At 37.6% G+C, this 21,191-nt stretch overlaps 3 protein-coding genes and 1 pseudogene across 3 annotated transcripts; 2 read left to right on the forward strand and 2 right to left on the reverse strand.

Annotated features, from left to right (window-relative positions):
* Positions 1-1,581: 1,581 nt before the first annotated feature.
* LOC141831160 (transcription factor GAMYB-like) lies at positions 1,582-7,221 on the forward strand (annotated as a pseudogene).
* A 3,271-nt stretch (positions 7,222-10,492) lies between these two features.
* LOC141831171 (uncharacterized) lies at positions 10,493-11,385 on the reverse strand. Its single transcript, XM_074718591.1, has 2 exons — positions 11,204-11,385; positions 10,493-11,117 (listed from the first exon to the last, which is right to left on the reverse strand). Exons 1-2 carry the CDS (start codon positions 11,324-11,326, stop codon positions 10,635-10,637), a joined length of 606 nt encoding a protein of 201 aa, XP_074574692.1. The 5' UTR covers positions 11,327-11,385; the 3' UTR covers positions 10,493-10,634.
* Positions 11,386-12,659: 1,274 nt separating this feature from the next.
* LOC141831181 (protein DOUBLE-STRAND BREAK FORMATION) lies at positions 12,660-17,315 on the reverse strand. The gene is made up of 5 exons (XM_074718601.1): positions 17,257-17,315; positions 16,964-17,171; positions 15,553-15,696; positions 14,714-14,858; positions 12,660-12,967 (listed from the first exon to the last, which is right to left on the reverse strand). The coding sequence occupies exons 1-5, from the start codon at positions 17,313-17,315 to the stop codon at positions 12,804-12,806; spliced, it is 720 nt and encodes a 239-aa protein (XP_074574702.1). The 3' UTR covers positions 12,660-12,803.
* Positions 17,316-17,920: 605 nt separating this feature from the next.
* LOC141826331 (xylan O-acetyltransferase 12-like) lies at positions 17,921-19,503 on the forward strand. Its single transcript, XM_074713605.1, has 5 exons — positions 17,921-18,300; positions 18,378-18,549; positions 18,609-18,811; positions 18,907-19,062; positions 19,158-19,503. Exons 1-5 carry the CDS (start codon positions 17,921-17,923, stop codon positions 19,501-19,503), a joined length of 1,257 nt encoding a protein of 418 aa, XP_074569706.1.
* Positions 19,504-21,191: the final 1,688 nt, after the last annotated feature.

Consider the following 21,191-nt stretch of genomic DNA (forward strand, 5'->3'; position numbering starts at 1 on the left):
TTATTTGTTTTCTAATCAATTTGGTGTTACTTGCATCTCCATCTTTCTTCCCTGTCAATAGTTTTCAAAAAGATGCAGCTGCTCCATGATCTAAGCACAAGTTGTTCCGATAAACAAGGCTCTCTTAAATGCCACCTTGTTTGTAGCTTGTGAAGCCGAACCAAGGGATAGAATGGAATTCAAATTCCGGCCGTGGCAAAGAGTAGCAGAAACGCATCAGCCATTAACTATTTCCTCATCCACCCAAACAATACTTAAACTTTTGCTGCGCACCTACATTAGACACCCACATGATTATATATATGAACTCCAAAGGAAGTTAATGGCGACCAATGGACAACATCATCACATGGTTTCTTCCTTCACATGACCTCAATAAAAAATGAGGCCATGAAGCTGACAGGTGCCTGCCTTTTTTTTTCTCTCTCTCTCTAAGTCAGTCTTTTAAAAATTCAACAGAAATTGATGAATATTCATAACTTCTCTGTTCGCTGTTCAACGTTGAATCTGAAATCTGCAGAGTGATTCCCAGCCTTATTGACTGGTTCATGATTGAAGGCACAATCAAAAGGAGAGCAAGTAGCACAAGGCATTCATTGATTGGTATGGTGATGACTGATGATCTTCTCGTTTGAGAGTGGAAGGGATAATATTGGATGAGGTAAGTAATAAGTGCGTTGGTAGTGTCCCAAAGAGATAAGAAGGCATCGATTTAGATTTACAATAAAAATTGAATGTGACCATGGGAAATTCAGAGGAGATGACGCATGGTCTTTGACTTGTAATTTGGCCATTCATTTATTTATTATCTTTCTTCTTTAAACCAATACAGTTATCATCCTCTGGTCAACCGTCCAATGAAAGACGTGAAGCATGCATGCGCAATGGGCAGGTAAAACAGGTAGAGGTTGTTTGTAAAATTTTCTGTATTATTCATGTGTATTTGTTGGTAATAATTGTCATAACTGAAATATATTGTTTGTGTCAATATAAAATAAATAAATAAATAAATAAAATTAATCTGTATAATTTTTTTAAGTAAATAATTTAAGACCATCAAAGATATATAGAAGAGGGTCACAACTATTAATGCCCTTTAAAACACTTCTTATGACATTTTGACTTAAATAATATCCCAAGGCATTTAAAAAATTAGTTCATGTCTAAATAAAATATTAATCTTTGAGATCAAAAGGTAAATGAAGAAACAATACACGAGTTGATGCTTCTAATTTAGTAGATGAATATAACAAAAAAAACCTAATTTATAAGATTAAAATGTTTTTGAAAATTTAAATTAGATAATCTACCAAACTCTTTCTAATGTTGAAAATGGTTTCTTCAAATATGACATTATGTTGCAATAGGATATATTATAAAATTTAAACTTCAGGTTTTTTTTTTAAATTTGAAGAATAAAAATATCTCATTCAAACATTTAAAAAAAATTAAAAAGGAGTTTTTAAGTGGCAATTGGTCTTTTTATTTCCTTTCATTTTTAAATGTATTTTTTAATATTGTGAAAATTAAAAAGGGGGATGAACAAATCCCTTCCTTTTTCTCCTTCTGCGGGCGGAGCTTATATCTAATCTCGCCCTTTTCTGTCCTGCTCTATCTCCGCGGCCTTCTCTACTCTTGTTCCTCCGATTTGCCTATTCCTTGATCTCAGATAACTTCTCCGGCGGGTTAGGTCAATCTCCTGCCGAAAATTTACCTTCCAAGTGCGTACCTCTCTCTCTCTCTCTCTCTCTCTCTCTCTCTCTCTCTCTCTCTAGCTTTGTCTGTCTGCACGAATTTGTTCGAGCTTTCTGGGTAACGCACATTTGTTCTTTGTTCCTGGAGTTGGTTAGTTCGACTACTTTCGTGTTTGTTACTCGAGCTGCTTTCTGATGAGCTCTTTGTCAGTTTTGGATCTCAAACTCTAGCTTTGGCATAGTTGTTTCCGTTTGGCGTTTTTTGCTTCTCTTCAATTTCCTGTCGAAAGGTTCTTTCTTGCTTAAATTTGAGGAATTGATGCGATTTGAGTTTAAAATTTGCGGAAAGCTGCGGATTTTAGAGGATTGGTCATTGCTGATCCGTTTAATCTCGCCTTATGCTAGTGGTTTGTTTACTGATCCTTTTTAGGGAAACTTTGTTCTGTGTTATAAGTTACTGATCTTGACTTCTCTTCTTTTGTGTTTAAGAGTAGATCCTTTAGCGCTAGTGGCACCAGTTTTTGTTGCTCGTCTAGGTTTTGTTGGAGAAAGTATTGGGCCTAAGATTGTTGTTTTTTCTTCTCGGTTCTCAATTCTTCGCTAGCTCAGCGTTTCTCTCTGATTCAGCTTAAAATTCAATTTTGGACTTGTTAATGATAACTATTTTTACCATTCGGCTTTCTTTCTGGCTGTGCATCTTTGAAATGTGTTTTGGTTGCCTGGATGGAATTCTAGACCTATGTATTAATGTTTGATAGATTTTGCAAAAAAATAAAAATTATTGCTTCACAAAGCTAACTAGATTTCTTCTAACTAACTTTCCATCTGTCTGTTTCCTTGTTGATCAATTTAATTTTTCTCTTATTGTTATTTTAGATAATTTCTAGATATATTACAGGTGGAATCTTTTTTTTTCCTCATGATTTTGTTCATTTTCTTGGTAGATTTGTTGCTTCAGCATTCTGTTTCTTTAAATTTCACACAGTTTAAATGATTTAGTTTTTCCTCATTTAGTATTCACTTTCTTGCTTGTCACTTTTGTTACTGATAGTATTCCAACATCTATAACCTTTTGTATTTAGGTCACAGAAAATGAATCAGATGCAAAATGAGAGCGAGGAAACAAGAATTCAAGAGGACCTTATTGATTCACCATCTATTGAAGAAGGCAGCAGCTTGAGTTCACTAAGTGGTGGAAATCGGGTTATGAAGAAGGGACCTTGGACAGCTGCAGAGGATGGAATTTTGTTGAATTATGTTAAGAAATATGGTGAAGGAAATTGGAATGCTGTTCAGAAGCACACAGGTCTCTCGCGTTGTGGCAAAAGCTGCCGTTTACGATGGGCCAATCATCTCAGGCCAAATTTAAAGAAAGGTGCCTTCACACCGGAGGAGGAACAACTGATAATTGAACTCCATGCTAAAATGGGAAACAAATGGGCTCGTATGGCTGCACTTGTAAGTCTTCAGATTCTTTCTGATATGACAGGTTTCTTGTTTCTGTGTCTTATTAATATATTAGTTCATTGCCACCATTTCCTAATGCTTTTGACTTTGAATTTGAAAGCTTTTTTATTGATATTATCAGGATAACTTATATTGACATACCGTAGATTAATGGAGACCTACCTTTTCTCAAGTACTGCACTAATAATTGTGGAGATTAGAATTTAATTTATGATAATTTCATTTGTGCAAACTTATGCTGTACCATTTTGTATTCTGTATTATTTTCAAATTCCATGGTATTGCTTTTAGATGTATCTGACCTTAAGCTTACAATAATATGCCCTTTTTGTATGTCAAGTTTTGTGTATGTTTTACTGCATTCTCTATATCTTTTATCTACAGGTAATTTTTATATATATATTTTTTACTTTTTGAAAGTTCACAAATCCTTACAGTTGTCTTGTCCCCTTTTTCTTTATGGTTTCTTAAAATGCAAACTCATAAAGTTGTCTTATATCATATATCAATTTGGAGCCAGTGAGTCACTTGCCAGTGAACTTGTTTTTTTAGTCCTTAATATTAAATGAAATATAAAATCCATATCTACATATTATGGAATTACACCTTTCATGTGATTCTCCTTTTCCTAGTTCAACTACTTTTGTGTGTGTGCATTTTTTTTATGAGGTAGACTTGCCAAGTAGAACAACATTATTAGTTCTTCATTAGTGGATATCATCATGAATTTATTTATGCTTTACATGACAACATATCCATAACTCATAGAAAATGGTGTTTAAAGAAGTATAAAACCAATAGCGGCACTAACAATTGACATATAGGTAAACACTAATGGAGGAACTTTTTCTAATCATAGTTGGCAAGTGAACACCATTGGATTGTACCTTGCAAATATGCCCTCAATATGTCAAAATCAACCATATTTAATACAAATAAACTGAGTTGAATCAGGATCAATAAAGCGTGATCATTTTCCTCAATAAAACAACCATTCAGTAAAAAAACTTTTACCAGAATCACTTTCATCTTTGGCAAAATAGGTTGCAATTGTGTTACAGGAAAATGAATCTACCAAGATATCACCTGATTCCACACTACAGAGGCACAACAGAAAAATCAGAAAAGAGGAGGAAGAAATGATCAAAAGGAGAATTAGGAGAGAGGACCCACCAATTTGCAAAACTCAAAGGAGAGAAAATTGTTAGTTTTTGCCACTTGAATCTCAAAAGTGAGCAAAGGGATAGCAAGTAGATGGACATTGGGCAAAGGAATGCAGATCATCAAAGAGTTGTAGCAGAAGTAGGATCCTCTCTCTCAAGAGGTTGGATCACCCTCTATGAATCAAAGTTGGTGCACCTAGAAAGTGAAATGAATTGACACAACTTTATTTTTACCTCCTGTGGTATAAATAGTGTACCAAACACCTTATCTGCAATTGAGAATATCCTCCTCCAACATAACTAGAGGATAAACACAAATAATAGAAAAATCAATGCAACAGTAATAGGACAGTTCAGTTTAATCCAACATCCACTGAGAAAATTCAATCTTAGGTGCAACATCCACTAGCTTAAATCCAACATATGAACCAACGAGATATATTTTTGGTACAAACAGGATTTGAACCTGGGATTTTATACTCTCAGATCAATTTACAACTGATTGACTAATCACTAATCTCAGAAGCTGAAGCTATTAGGAAGTAAACCGACCTATACATTTATATTCTTTTTAACTGGAACCATCTTGTTATTGCATTTTACTAATAATTAAAACAATGCTCTTTAGGTATATGTTTACTTTTTTGTGTATTCCTTAAAACTTAGTATTTTTTAAAAATAATATCTTACTGAATGAATTTCTTGTCAATCACTTCTTGCTATTATACTCTTTAATGGCAATTATGTAAACTAGTATGTTGCATATCTCTATTTATATATTTATGTCAAATGATGGGGAGCCTTGGTTGTCGTATGACCTGGAGGTCACGGATTCGAGACACAGAAACAACCTCTTACAAAGTAGGGTAAGACTGTATTCAATAGATCCTTTCTTGAGATTCTGCATTGGCGGGAGCTTCGTGTATCAGGCGGCCCTTTTATATATTTATGCGAAATCCTACCTGTATTTTCAATGATTGCTGTTCTCCTGGACACTTGATGATTTATCAATGTTTTATGTGCTGTTAGTATCAATTGACTTGCTTGATTAGTTATCTTAATAGAATATCAATATGTCCTGCTTGTTGTTCTACTAAGATATCTAATGATATTATAGTATGATGACAGACAGTATTTGCACTTGTATATTGCTTCAGGTGCAATTTCAGACTACATTGTTGTCCTCAATGTTGATTTATGCATTGATTTTTGTGGTATATGTCAATTTTGCTTAGGATTTTCTCTTTCAGATATAGTCATTTTTAAAATCTGCAGTTAATTTTAATTTTTTTTTCCAGATGCCTGGTCGAACTGATAATGAAATAAAGAACTACTGGAATACAAGAATAAAAAGACGCCAACGTGCTGGTTTGCCTCTATACCCTCCTAATATATGCTATCAAGTTCCAGAGGAAAATCAGCAATACAAGAATTCCAATGAATATATGTTCAGTGACAAACAGCCCAATGCTTGCTTTCAAGGAAGCAATTTTGAAATTCCTGATATTGTACTGAACAACTTCAATGTTAATCATGGATCTCTATATAATGCTTCGCCTTTCTCAGGTATACAAGTTAATAGCCTACTCAGTCAGAGTTTTGGACTCCAGCATTGTGCCTTTGGAAATTCAACATCGAGTTGCATGAAGCACTCTGACAAGCTATACCCAGCCTTCCCCGGTAGTATCTCTGATGGGCATTCTAGGTTTGAACATATGGTGCTGGAGCCTTCAGGAAAACAACTGACTTCCATATTAGGTTATCCCTGCGATCCTGATTCCAGGAAGAACCTACAAAATTTTGGAGGAGTAATCCCTGGTAGCCATGCCCTTCTAAATGGCATATTCTCTGCTCCTGGTCCTATTCTTGGGACTTTGGATTCGGAGCTCCCTTCATTCCAATATACAGAAACTGATGGTAGTTGCTGGCCTCCATGTTCATCCACTCTTGAAGCAACTGATACGTTGGGTGATTCTCCCTCAGCAACTATTTCATTGCAATCTGAGTGTGTTTCACCAAGGCGAAGCGGTCTACTGGAAGCATTGGTTCATGAAGCACAGACAATAAGTAACCCAAATAAAGAACCATCCATCATACTGAACAATGTGGATGCACTAGATTTAGAGCTAGAAAGTGTCAATGAGACAAATTTGGAAAGCCAAAGTAATCCCCCTATTTCTTCTTTGAGTCGATCTGCTGGTGTCTTCAGTTCAAGCACCTCTCTGATCAGTGCTGGTTCTGTAGATGAGTTTCCACATCCTAACATTCTTTCAGGTAATCATACTTTATTTCTGCGTTGCTTTTCTTCCTTATCATTGTTTACTTTTGCATAGGAATTGATTTGCTTTCAGTTTAGTTTCTTTGACTAAGGTCATCAGACAGATAATTATTAGATAGTTTCTTCAGGTTCAGGCAACATGATATAGCAACTGAAAATTTTTCTGGTCATAAAGTTGGGGAGAGAGGCACTTCATTCAAAGTAGATTTCTCAAGGCCGGATTCTTTACTCGGATCAGTTTGGCTCGAATATGATTCTTGTCGTGTGAACGAACACGCTGTCCTGAATGACTCCCTTGCAACATTGCTAGGTCAAGATGTGTGCAGCGACTACAAACCTGTACCTGTTGGATCATCATCATCTCTCATGCAGGGAGTTGGACTCGACTCGTACCAGTGGAATAAAATGCCTCATGCATGCCAAATGCCTTGATTCCTTTGAGGTCTTATAATGAGATGGTATTTGGTTATGTCTGTGAGAAGAATGCATTGTTTGTATTCCATTTCATTTTGTTACTATTTGTGTTGTTGTTGTGGTGGAGAGCTGCTGTTCTGAATGACAGGATGATGACTGTTTTGTTCATGTGCAGTTTAAATGTCTACAACAATAAATCCTAAGACCTGCTATATGAATCTTATTTTGTCATGTCCTTCCATATCAATAATAATACGTAGTTGGAATGATAAAAGTACAATTAGATTTTTTTTTGTAAAATTTGTTTGAGTTTAAGATGATGCTGCTATGCTTGTTTGAGGTATCAGTGCAGTTGTTCTCCTTGGAAACATCTTCAGAGTTGCCTACGACTATTACGGTAACAAGGGTTCTTATCTTCAAGGTACCTTTAAGAGTGAAATGAACTTTAAATTTCCTATTTCAACTTGTGGATCATAGAACCACAACAGATTGTTTTATTTTTTTCTTCTTGAGGCTCTTGCATGGAAACTAGAAAGGAGGGAAAAAATGGTGGATAATTTTTTTGGGTAGTAAATAATCTAACTATTTCCGTTTCCGTTTATAATTTATTATTTGCAATAAGTTTATTATATATTTATTTGTTTATTTTGCAAACGATCAATCATTTTACACAAATAAAATTTTTATTATATAATGATTAATAAAAATGTCGATGATAATTTTTTTAAAAAAAATCAAGGAAATAGAAATTTGAGAAACTCACTCCAAAAATCAATTGATAAAAGTCCAAGATGGAAGAAAATCACTCCAAAAATGTGGAAATGTACTTGAATATATATATAAACACAAAATATGAGAGCCACAATATTTCATATTTATTTATTTTTTAAAAAACCTTAAAATCCAGGAACCTCGATTAATTTTTAATACCAATAAAATTAAATCATAATACACAATTAATATATATAGAGTTACTTTATTTGATAATTTTTCAGCACCTACTTCAATGTCATATTCCTCCATTCCTGCTTTGAGTTGATTTGTTAATCTAGTGATGATCAAACAAATGAATTTTTCAAAACCAATCTACAGCAATTATCCCATGATTGATTCTATCTTTTGTACGTTATATAACCAACAATTAAAAGGAAATTAAACTTAGCATTAATTCTGTCGAATGCGACGTCGATCAACAATTAATAATCCTTGCACCATTCACAAAAATCCTCCAGTTCAGCAAAATTGTCCGGCGATCGACTGCCAGTGCCAGGCGGCTGTGCGCTTGAGTGGGCAAGGGTGAAACAGTGATCATCCACGTCCATCATGCGAACTTCAATATCCTCTCCATAACTGGGCTCGAAGAGCAGAGCCTGCTCCAGAATTGGGAACACCTCCGGCTCGATCGTGTTCTCACCGACATGATCGACGACTGCATTGCTTTCCACCATCATTGTCATTGCCTCCTCCTCCTCCTCCTCCTCATGGTGAGCCACTGCAAAGCTTGCTCCATTCACAATTGAGTGATCATTATGGGGACGCTTCTTCTCCTCCACCAGAAGGGAACAAGTGCGGCGCAATTGAAGCAGCTGAGATTGTTGCTGCAGGCTCAAGCTTCTCTGGAACAGATTCATGTCGGCGTAGTCGGTCGAAGGGGCAGAGGGCAGAGCGTGGCGAATTAGGTATCCGCGGTTGTCGTGCAGTTGGATTTCATGGCTGTAGGGAAAGGTTAAGTCGTCGTTGACCTCCATGGTCAACGAGTAGTGGGTCAATGACACATTCATGGTCTCCTGCTGCCGCTCGGCGTCCACCTCCGTAATCAATGGAGTAGCAGGGGCCTCTCGTGGTTTGTCCTGATCGGCGAGACAGTTCTTGAGCTCGTGCCGCAAGACGGCGTGGAGGATCTCGATCTCCTTGGCCGTGATCTTGTCCTGCAATCCCTTGCTCTTCTCCACGAGGCGTTGGATCTTGTCGACGTCGGGGATCAAGTGCTTGATGACCGCGATCAACACGCTGACCTTCCACGCCTTCTTCAAGTCATGCGGCTTCTTGTAGGGCGGCGGGCTGGGGTCCTTGGGCACCCCCGTCTCGCGCCACCACTTCTCCTCCATGGTCGGCCACCATGGCGGCTGCCTGCCCTTGTCGAGCGGGTACCGGCGCTGCGGCGGGTTGCAGTAGGGCATCAGCGCAGAGAGGAGCGAGCCCAGCGTGGTGTCCTGCAACTCCTGCAGCGCAGCGAGGACGGAGAAGTCGGCGCTGATCACCCTCCCGACGAAGTCGGGGCACGTCTCCTTCTGGTACTTGCTGATGGCGGCGGGGCTGCTCCGGTCAAAGCGCACCGTCTCCTGCCACCAGGAGCGGAGGTTGTCGGAGGCGCCACTCATGGGCTTGCCGCGGTTGGGCACGATGCCGTACACAAATGCTTGGGCATTCCCGTTGTTTATCAGCCGAAGCATCTCCTCCAGGATCCGCTCCAGGATTTGCGCTAGCTTCTTCCGCCGCAGCTGCTCCTGCGCGTAATCGACTACGGCGGCGCGGCGGTCCGGGAGCTTCTCAGACCGTCGACGACCCTTGAGCTGTTTCAGGCGGATGAGACAGTCCCAAACGCGCAGTCTCAGTCTCTCCTCATCGATCTCTGCGCCGTCTTCGTCTTGCCGCAGTGGCTCGAGGTCGAAGAAACTCGACGGCGGGGCACCGAGAAGCTCGTCCAATTCAGTAGAAACGTCGTAGCTGCCATTTGTGACATGTAATTCTTCAACTGCTCTGCTCTGCATCCTCAACATCTACATAAATATTTTTGATAATTCATCAGAAATAGAATAATTATCTATCTTGTCAATCAAGTCAACGACGCCGTTCTCAAATTGAAAATTTGTAACAATTGCAGTGAAAACAATCATGAAAAATAAAATCGTGATAAATTTTGAAAAGAAAATTAACCTTATCTTGGATTTAAAATGTTGTCTGCGAAGTACAATGCTGAAAATCTTGGGATGAAATGGAGATAGGAGATAAGGAATGTATATCTTGAAATTTATATACTTGTGTTTGGAGAGATTTGTTTCAATATTATATTGACTTTTTTTTTTTTATATGGAAAGAATTCAACAGTGTATTTTTTCTATGATACACTGGTTGACTTTATTTACAAAATGACCGTTGTGCCCTCAAACAGCCATAACAAATTCTTTTAAAAACTATTAAGAAGCACTGAATAACTGGTACGCTAGTTATTTTCTTTAATTTTTTTAATAAAAATGTTTGTTTTAATAAATCAAACAAAAAATCAATAATATATTAATGGGAAATACTTACTCTTTTTTGTTTGATAATTTATTTAGATTTTCAGAATCTTGTTATATATGCCATTGAGAACTTCCATTAGTGTCTCTTTATAATATATTATAAGATTGAACCGTATATATTTTATTTATGCACGTACCAAATAAGATTAAGATTAAAATATTTATTCACTGAGACTAACTTATTTGGGCTAGCTGTACATCTCGCCATATACAATTATTCATCCAAAGTGCAATATATATATAAAGGACTAACTAATATACAAATATAATAAAAAAACATTTATAAAATTTATTAAAAGAAACACAATTTTGGCACTTATTTGGAGACGTGATGATTGTGGTGGTGGTGGATAGAGGCGGCCACCTGCTTGGCCCATGAACGTAGCTGTTTCTTCATGTCAGTTCCAAAGACTGGAACACTGACCACCGATAACCGTCTGCGTCCATTGCTCGACCAAGCTTCAGAAAGATACGGCCTCCCTTTACCCTCCTCATCCTCTTCCTCTTCCTCTCCCTCTCTGCAGCTTTCCTCGTCCATTGCCAGTCTCTGCAGCCCTGGTATCATGCTCATGATCCCCAAGCTCAGTTCCTCCTTGCGGAACACAAAGCCCAGATCCATGAACCCCTTCACTTCGTAGTTCTCCAGCTCACTCAGGCTCTTCTGGCTCCTCAGTTCCTTCCTTGCACTCCCGTCGAAGTTGCAGCTCAAAGCAGGGCACGACTGCGTTTCTTGCGGGCTTAAACAAGACTGCCCTGCAGCAACGCTCAATTTTGCTGGCCTCCTGTTCTTAAATCTCGGCTGCAAATATATATGTGTCAGTTCGATCGTCTGTATCTTAATTTTTTAAAGGAGGATGGATAATTATGAACAGTTAGTAGTCATACCTTTTGTGGATTGCAGTTTGGAACAGGTTCCGGGGATGAGCATGTGATAAGGAGGATGTTTGTATGGAACCAGCTCTTATCCATGGCGTCTGGGAAGCAGAATGGGGAACTTATGGAATCCATGAATCCCTGTTACTGGACTTCAGTTCTGGGCTATTGATCAATAAAAGGGGCTATTGATCAATTTGTGTAGGATGGTTCAGCAAACACATGGCTGAGCATTTTGAGATTTTTCACGAAAGTAATAGTTGAAATTCCTCAGCCAGGAATCAGATCTTTAAATTTCTTCACGTTGGGTTGCATTTAATGGCGTGGATTGTAGAAAGATCAGTGTCAACTTTTTTCTTTCCTTATCCACTTGGTTGGTTAAATCTGTCAAACGTGCAGAAAACATTTCTGAAAGACGAAAAATAATTGTGGCTGGCAGTGCATAAGGAGGGAGGGACACTAGGAATTTGGTAATTGATTTAAATTTCTTTTTTCTTGAAGAGGAGGAAGATTATCAGCATTGTTTCGGAGGAACTTGTTCACATAACCACAAAAAAGTGGTTAAAATTATTTGGAATATATAATTCACGAAGCATGTATATAATCTCAAATCATTACCTCCTAAAATCGATCTCCGATCATTACACTAGCAATATCATGCACCCATTATTTGTGCGAACGTCCTAGATAAATCTCAGTCAGTCTCTTTCTACAAGTTTTCCACCGACCACTAAAACACTTACACAATCCAGATGCCCAACATCCTTTGATTCCAAAAACACAATGAGATCAAATTAAACTAATGATTCCAAAAAAAGAAATTTTGGCATTAATATTTTTGATATTAAAAAAAAATTACTAGTAATTATTTCAAAAAAATTAATGATGATTATGCAAGAAAACCACTCATTCCCGGCAATGCAAGATGTGTGAGAAATTTAAATATTTTCATCCATCACATATATGTTTGAAAGAGATTTCAGTTTGAGAGATTGAAAAGTTTTATATATCAGTCTTTTCTCCATGCATTTCTTTAGAGAAAAATTTGAATTTTTTCCTTCTTTCCTGATAGAAAATCCTTCTCAAAGCATGCATATTTAAATTAAAACTGAAATACTCATGCAAATTCTTCCCTCATCAATTTTACCAAGCCTTCACGATTCACTATTCTTCACCGTTATTTCAGTTTCTCTTGTTGTTCTTGCTATTTTAACTTATGGCCCGGCAAGAACCACATTGAAGATGTCACATGGTTTTAACAGCAATTGGCTTCGGACACGGGACAGTAAAGCTCCTATGCCGCTGAGGAACACACGGAATATTATTTATAGGAAAACAAAACATGATTACTAGAAACATATTTGCTTTCATACAAAACTAGTCTACTAAAGCATTAATTGCTAGCAGTTTGCATTTTGAAGAGTTCACACCACCATCATCATCACGGTGGCAGACGCATCTGGCCTCTACACTCTGTTGCTTAAACTGCATGAATATTGATTGCATATATGACCTCATTTTCAGAGGTTTAGTCTACTAGGACGAAAACTAAACAGGAATCATCTGCGAAAGCAGTGTTCAATTTCAGAATTTTCAAGAGCTCGCCAATTTCCTACTGCAGGCCTCTACTTCTCTGCAGCATTTGCAAGTTTCTTTTGTTTATACCACATCTGAATGCTGAACTAGCAACGTCAACTTTTGGAGCTGACAATGAACTGGATACTTGGCCTTCTTGTCTACCTTTACTTTTCAAGTACTCTGCAGTCCGACTCTGGACTGGTTTGTCACAGAGTGCAGATATTAGTAAGGCTACCAGTGTCATTGTTTACCTAAAATATCTCAAGTTACAATGTAGGTGATAAATGGATTGAAATCTTGGTTCAAATAGTGATAATGAATGGGCTAATATAAACTGAGTTGCATAAACATAGACAATTTCTATAGTGCCATAATTATTTCTTTTGTTTTCTTAAACAAACTGCCTAGAGACACTTTTGGTATAATTCCAAACAGTTTGCTGTAAATTCTGCATTTCTATTGTCGTGTTAGGTGGCAGTATCAATCAAACCTTACCTTATTTGGCCTATCGTTCAGCAGACTGGTTAGCATAGTCAAAACATAGAGATGAGATTTGGGGAGCCTTGTGAGATTGTCATGTGCACCTTACAGTAGAAATAATTGAAAATGCTACAACCCTTTGTACTTGTATAAGAATGGTAAGATGAATGTGAGTGTTACTATTTTTTTTTGTTAATGTTTACAAGCAATTAGGAGTTGATAAAATGAGAAAACATACATTGAGATAGTATGGTTATGTTAAAAAAATGAGTAAATGACTAATAAACTCTATGATTAGAGAATTAAATCAACTAGAGTAGGTGGGAGGGGTAGAAGGGAGCCAAAGAAAAATTTAGTTAATGTAACAAAAAAATGATAATTTGAAATATTATCAGTCGTATAGCTTTGCATAGAACTAAATGGTGAGAAAAACTATGCAGTTCACCTCAAGTTGTTGGGACTACCTTAGCTTGATGATGATGATAACAACTAGAATATACTTTCCCAACATCTTTAACAAATGTTCCCTCATCATCCTCTCACACATTGGAAAACAATTCTACCTAGGAAAATGAGTTGATAGATGCTAAACTAGTATATCTAATGCTTATCCACAAACCTATTCTATAGTAAACCAAGTGGCATTAACATCTTGTGTTTGAACTATTTAGCTATGAATTACCATGAAACACCATTGAAAATGCAAAAAGATGAAGCTAAAGTATGACCTCCACATTATTTTTAGTGTGAGAAATACAACTTGACATTGAAAAGCATATTTTGTTGGATAATATTGAGTATGCCTCAGACCCAAGATTTTTCATGAATCTGGATTTGTCAAATTTCAATGCAAAAATGAACCTTTTTTCCACACAAAGAACATGAGCTACAAGAGAATATTGTCTTTCTCATATTCTAAATTTCTGGTTTCCTTTGATATACCTATCCTATTTTTACTGACAAACTCCTTTAATAAAATTTCCATTTATATATTTTCACAATTCTAATGCAAGTGCACAAATATATTGGCCAGTATCTAGTATGAATTTCCCAGAGAAATCCACTATCTTCATATAACATGATTATATCTATATTGAAATCATTGCCATATACTGCTGGACACTCTTTTCATGAAAGATAAAAGGGGGAAAACAATCTTTGAATGGTTATTTAAACCTTGCTCTACTTTATGCTTTTGAACTAACTCAACACAAAACATTTCGTCCTTATATGATAGTCAATGTCAAGTGACTGACCAATTCTAAAGCATATTAACTACTGTCTTGCTTAAAGTGCATGTAATGGCATTCCTAGTAATCGTGATTCTAGAAGTCCAATAATACATTTATTAAGATCAAGTTCTAGACAATCCTTTTCATTTGAATTGTAAACATTTAGTGATTGAGAAATGACAACAATATGATATCTCTATCAAACTAACCCATATGTAATCAAACAAGATACCAGAACGTCCTGCAGTTAATGATGTTGCCATGTCTCTGAGATTTTCAATATTCTTGAGAGTTATATGCTTGTTCATGGAAGGCATGACATCTTCTCTATGTTCATTCTTGTTACTCTGGATACATTGAAGGGCCTTTTCAAAACCCTACAAAGTTACATTAAAAAAAAAGTCAAAAAGAAGAATCATCACAATTATGAAATTTGGTCACTGAACATTTATTTTTAAGCCTTCGTTGAAGAAAATTTCATAAAGAAACAAATATATAGAAGTTGAACAGTAGGAGAAAAGAAAAAAAGTAAATAAGAATAACAAGATTCGCCAACAAGAAACTGGTTAAATTGAAATCCTATATTTTCGATCTGAAATTGAACTTGAATGTTCAAGTGTTACTTGTTGGAGATTGAGCCAACAATCTTTATATTGCATTGTTGTATTTGAGATTTGACTCATAACATTGTAATTGTAAAAATTCACACATTGTACCATATAAGTATATCTGTTTATTAATCAACAGAATTCTTGGTAATTGACTTATAGTACATTGATATTTATAAAAATACTAAAAATTTTCATATGGATCTAGTTTTATTAGCACACTGTTCGCTCCTTGTGAGCCAACTTTGCATTCAATATTCTCATGCATCTGTTAAATAAGCTTATAATGTTTGTTTAGTTTAACTTCTTTATAGCTGTTCTGGCATGTAATGAATCCAATAGATAAACACATGACATGAAAAGTTTTCTAAAGAACAACCATTCTATCAAAGAAAGAACAAATTAATCAAACAACAAACCAAGTTAATCACTGGTGGAAAGACACAAGCAAATTGCACTTTACCTGTATGGCAATTGGATAAAATCCATTATCAAGTGAATCCTTAGCGAAAGTTAACCATTCATCATATGAAACTTCGAGACCTTGAACTTTAACACAATTTGATTCTCGCAAGATCAAGGCTTCATACTTTAGTGCTAAGCAACTCTACAAAAGAACATTGCTGATACATGTTACAAGTTACATAAATATGGCTAAACATGGCAGATAAATCTCAAATAGGAATAGGAATCATTAATGTTAAGTTCAAATTCTTCAATCAGATGTGAAAAATTAAATAAATCAGACAACAAAATAATTAAAAAATGTGTTGAATCACCATCTGAAATCTTCTCACCAAATTTAATCAACTGTCAATAAGATCCTGAAAAATGTCAAGGTTGTCCATTAGATCTCTATCATCTAACCTTTATGGCATTCAAAGTTGTAGCCTTGTTAACTGCAATATCATAGGTATTACATTGAAGGCATGATTTGATGATACAAATATCTCGTCATGATTTTTTCTACCATATCTACCCTAATATATTAGCAAATGTGACATCTACAATCATCAGAAAGAGAAACAAGACCTCTCACTTAAGCTGTTATGGATATATTCTCCATGTGGACTAGGCTTGAGAAGGATGAATCAATCAACCAAATGGTCTTAGTTAAAAAAAAAAAGATTAATCAATCAACCACATAGACTTGGCTCACAAGGAATCAACCAATTGATTATAGATAAAAACTAATCATTTAATCATGATTGGATTTTTAGTTAACACTAGGTTATGTAAATTGGAGTAAGTTATTTTACTAGCTCTCAATGTAATTCTACAAATAGACAAGCAATATGAGGTCTAAAGGCATTAGCATTTATTACAATAAATCTAGTGTGCAAGACTTGGATTCCCTCCAATGAGTTCAATCTATGTCTTTCTTCTTATCTAGAGAAAGCCATCCCTCCTTCCTTCCAAGTTCTTCCCTCCGCTTCTATCATAGGAAGTTGAAACTAGAAGGGCAGAGTGATCCATCCTCTCAATCTCCTAAAGGATCTCCACATGGCTCTGTGATAGCAGCACATTGCCCGTGGACCTGATTCTAAGCATGACATAACCACTGAATAAAGAATCCTCCATTGTTTCCTAAAATCCTTGTCATGCTCAAAATAAATTTGTCTCGCATATTGAATTCTCTGCCCCGCTATGAAACTCTAGATGCATCATTCATTCAATTAACAACCTTTGCTATGGTATTAGCTGCCGCTAGGATTGTATCTGTGCTACCATCATTTATTACTACCGTTTTTGGTATGACATTATTGACACCGCCGTGGAAAAGTAAATTTTGCAGCATCATATTAAACAAAGAGGTATCTATGTTTCTCAATGCTTGATCAAACAAATCAAAAAAACCAAAGCGGAAGGCTCACTTCACCATCGCCGACGAGAGCAAAAGCTCCAACGAAGAACTGAACGATCCTGAGTTTCTTCTCCACGGTCATGCCTGAGGCTCCTCCCATCACCGACGAGGCTTCGGATAGCAGAAGGCCCCGCAGAGCCACTCTGCTCACGAGAAGAGATTCAACATCGCGCGCAACCAAAATGGACTCCAAAATACGAAGCGTTGCGCCGTCAAATCTAGCGAATGGATCAAGATCAAAAGGCGCCTGGGAAGGACAGAAACAGAGGCGGAGAGAGAGAGAGAAGGTACGCGATCTCGTACCTGCGTTGCTGGAGATGAGAGCGAAAGAGGGCGACAGCCTCGGAGGCCGATCGAGACATTTGAACTCGCCGCGGCGACGGAGAAGAATAGCGGCGTCATTTGCTGCACCAAGGGCTCTGTTTTATAGGGCGACGAAGGAAACGCACAAATACCTTCTCATGTTAAACACAGTGGCTAAGCTCGTGGCCTTGTTCTACGCAAAAATAAATAAATAAATAAATAAAATTAAAAAAAAATATTATTTTAGAGATTCTTTATACAATATTATTTTAGAGATTCTCTAAAAATGAGTGCAAACTTTTGTTATTTTAAAAAGCTTCTGAAAGCGATCACAAAAAGATCGTACTAATCACTGCAGTTTCTTTCCTTTCAAGCAATCACAAAAAGTTTGTGAAACCACTCTGTTCTTAATTAGCTTTCCGCGCCGGTGAACCTTCACCATCACATCCTTAGACACCAAACGATCAACACTACAATAATGCTATTCATGTTTCTCTCAACAATTCAGTTATTCATACAGAAATTCGACAACATGGTTTGGCACAATTCCCTTCACCTTACAGAGCAAGCAACACCATTTCCCAACCATCACAATTGGCAGCTCACCGGAAATATTCGCAGAAATAAAAGCAAGCACTACTGCTCTAGTGTTGGGCATGCGTGCATGGATGACATGGCTAAGAAGAGTAACCATGCTGCTGCTGCTCATCTCGTTCCCTTCTTGTTGTCCTTGATCTTAGTTTTGGTGATCGCCATCTCGCTTTCCTACGATAAAGTGAATCGCATCCTCCCAATTAGCACACTCGAGCACCAAGAGCAAGAGGCAATGAGAAACGACACTACTGTGAGCGATGCACCTAGCACAGAGTTGGAGGGTTGTGACTTGTTCACCGGGAGGTGGGTTTTCGATGAAGAGAGGCGCCCATTGTATTCGGGGCTGCAGTGCGAGTACATGCATGATGAGGTAGCTTGCGAGAAGTATGGCAGGAGGAATCTCAAGCATCAGCAATGGAGGTGGCAGCCAAATGGATGCAACATCCCCACGTATGATACTTCTCCTTTCCAGCTGCAAGCAAATCATTCCAATCTCAATCAATGAAACTACTAACGTTGGCATACAGGTTTGATGCTCGCAAATTGCTAACAAGATTAACAGGAAAAAGAATGGTGTTTGTGGGCGACTCCCTCAACCGGAATCAATGGGTATCAATGGTGTGCATGGTGGAGTCTTTTATAAGCAGTGAGAGCAAATCTATGATCTATAATGGCTCACTGATGTCCTTCAGAGCGAAGGTATAAGATTTCCATGTCTGCATCTGAAACTTATGTTTGACTTGGAGTATAATTTGCAGGATTTCAACGCATCGATTGACTTCTACTGGTCTCCTTTGTTGGTAGAATCTAACTGTGATGATCCAGTGCACCACAGAAAGACAAACCGCATCATGCGGGCGAATTCGATCGAGACGCATGCTCGACGATGGGCAGATGCAGATATACTCGTGTTCAACTCTTATTTATGGTGGAAAAAGCCTGGGATGAAGATGAAGGTCTTGTAAGTTACAGAAAGAAAACATTTGAATGCTCTATTACTTACTTTCTTTCGTTGGCCTAATTTAACTGATTTGAGTTTCATATTTCTTTGGCAAGGCATGGATCGTTCGAGGATGAGATCAAGAACGTAGAGGAGTTGGAGATGGTAGAGGGCTTTGAGTTAGCACTGAAGGAATGGTCCAGTTGGCTCGAATTGAATCACAACCCCAACGCCGAGCTTTTCTTTGTCAGCTTGTCACCAACACATGTTTGGTCAGTATCGCCATTCAGATTCGTTACTGCATTGTCTAGCTTAATTATTGATTGATTGATACAGAAACTTAGAATGAAAGGTATCGTTTTGGCAGGGGAGATGAGTGGGGTGCAGCAAGCAATCAAAATTGCTACAATGAAACAGAACCAATTCACAGAGAAGGGTATGCAAGTAGAGGATCAGATTACAAGATGCTGCACATGGTTGAGAACACCATCACGAAAATGAGGCGAAAAGGCCTAAGCGTGCAGTTGCTTAACATAACTCAGCTGTCAGAGTATCGAAAAGATGGGCATCCCTCTGTTTACAGGAGATATTGGGTCAATCTAACTCAAGAACAGCTTGCCAACCCTACTAGCTATTCAGACTGCACACATTGGTGTGTTCCAGGAGTTCCTGATGCATGGAATGAGCTTCTTTATAGTTACATTGTTTTGTAAGCAGGATGCAATTTCTACCTATTTTTGCTGCTGAATTGAAGCAACGACAGAGTTTCTCAATTTTAAAAGATATCATGCCTAAGTATTAGATAAAGTTTAATTTTAAGATTAAGGCTCATGTACATGTCAAACTAATATAATTAAAGTATTCTATATACTAAAATTTTATCCAACATTAAAACTGTCAATAGCATTGTTATGGGTCGGTATATATACCTTGGTCAAGAAAGTTAAAATTTGATCCAGATGGAGACGACACGTTGGACATAAGGCTTGACTTTAGGGTTAAATAGCTCGGTTTCACATCCTAAACTTTGCACCTGAAAATTGAAATCCACACTCGAGCTCCCCACCCAAGCAAGGAGGTTGAGCCCTGATGCTCCTTGCTTGACTCGGCAACCAGCCCCGCTCAGAATAAAATGTTGTCTTAGTTCAACCTGGGCTTCAACACCTGACCCCTCCGGACACACTCTCGTTCCATACCCGACTCTAAGCTATAACTCAAGTCCCTGCTCAATATCCTATTCCGTGCTCTACTCAGTGTCCTGCTCAGTATTCAATCAGCTCGTTCCCTCCAAGTCCAACTCCTGTCACTCCGTCACTCAACTTGTCAGATCGTCGCCAAAGGGGCACATGTTGTGATATGATATTTGGAATAGCTCATCTAGCCCATTAATGCACCATGATTTATGATGGTATAAGCTGATATTGTATCAGGCGTGGGTAATAGAACTTTTCGCTACAGCAGCGACGGTGATGAAATATTCTCCTTACCAGCGATGAGATATCTTCTTTGACAAAATCTTCACTGATGGGATATTCTTCTTAATTAAGATAAGACATCTTTATCTCTCTCTTGTAATTTTATATAACGACTCTATTCTCTCGTGGGTGCAGGTATGTACACATGGCCAAGAACGTTCTTACTTCTTCATTTTTCGTGCTTGCCTCTCCTGCTGCAGCTTTATTTGAGCGTCGGAGCAGCTAAGTCAGGACACCTCTGAGTCCTGACCGCCGTTCTCACTCTCATCTCTCTCCTTGCAGTTCAACGCTTAGTGGTACGTTAGAACTTGACACCCTCCTTCTTAGCTGGTCATGGGTACCGTTTTGGTGAGTCAACATGCCAGTCAGGTGTCTAATGACTCATCTAAAAGCGATCTTGAGCAAAGAACAAGCATTTTAAAGAAGAAATTAAACTTTAAGTATAGTTTTGTTAATGTAATAGAATGAATGTTTAATTCTCACCATCTCCTCCTACCTTCACCAACAGGGATACTAATTGGTAATGCAATAGCATCATATATAGCTTCTTAATTAGTTTTAAACCGATATTAGATCTTCACCATAAAGTATATACGTACACTGTGTAGGGAAGCAAGGATTAAGTTGAGGCCGAGTGCTGGTTAGAACTGAAACCAGTGCATACATCAATCTTGTCGTAACAGAGTGGGTCAGCAGTGGTTTCCTCTGCTTTTGACTGAACTACTAGTCTACTACCTTGTTTCAAGATTTGATGGTTGTTGTTCACCAGCTAATAGATAGTGTAATCACATTTCCTTGAACCATAAGGAAATATATGTTATTCATAAACCAATCCAATTGAATCCATTGATCGATCGATACCAATGGATTCATCTGCATTTCAGTATGTAAATGTCATCATCAACTTTATGGTCGGTAATAGCTAG

This window comes from Curcuma longa, chromosome 1 (genome assembly GCF_044706935.1).
Source record: "Curcuma longa cultivar G26 ecotype Majalengka, Jawa Barat chromosome 1, ITB_CL_G26_1.1, whole genome shotgun sequence".
NCBI lineage: Eukaryota > Viridiplantae > Streptophyta > Magnoliopsida > Zingiberales > Zingiberaceae > Curcuma > Curcuma longa.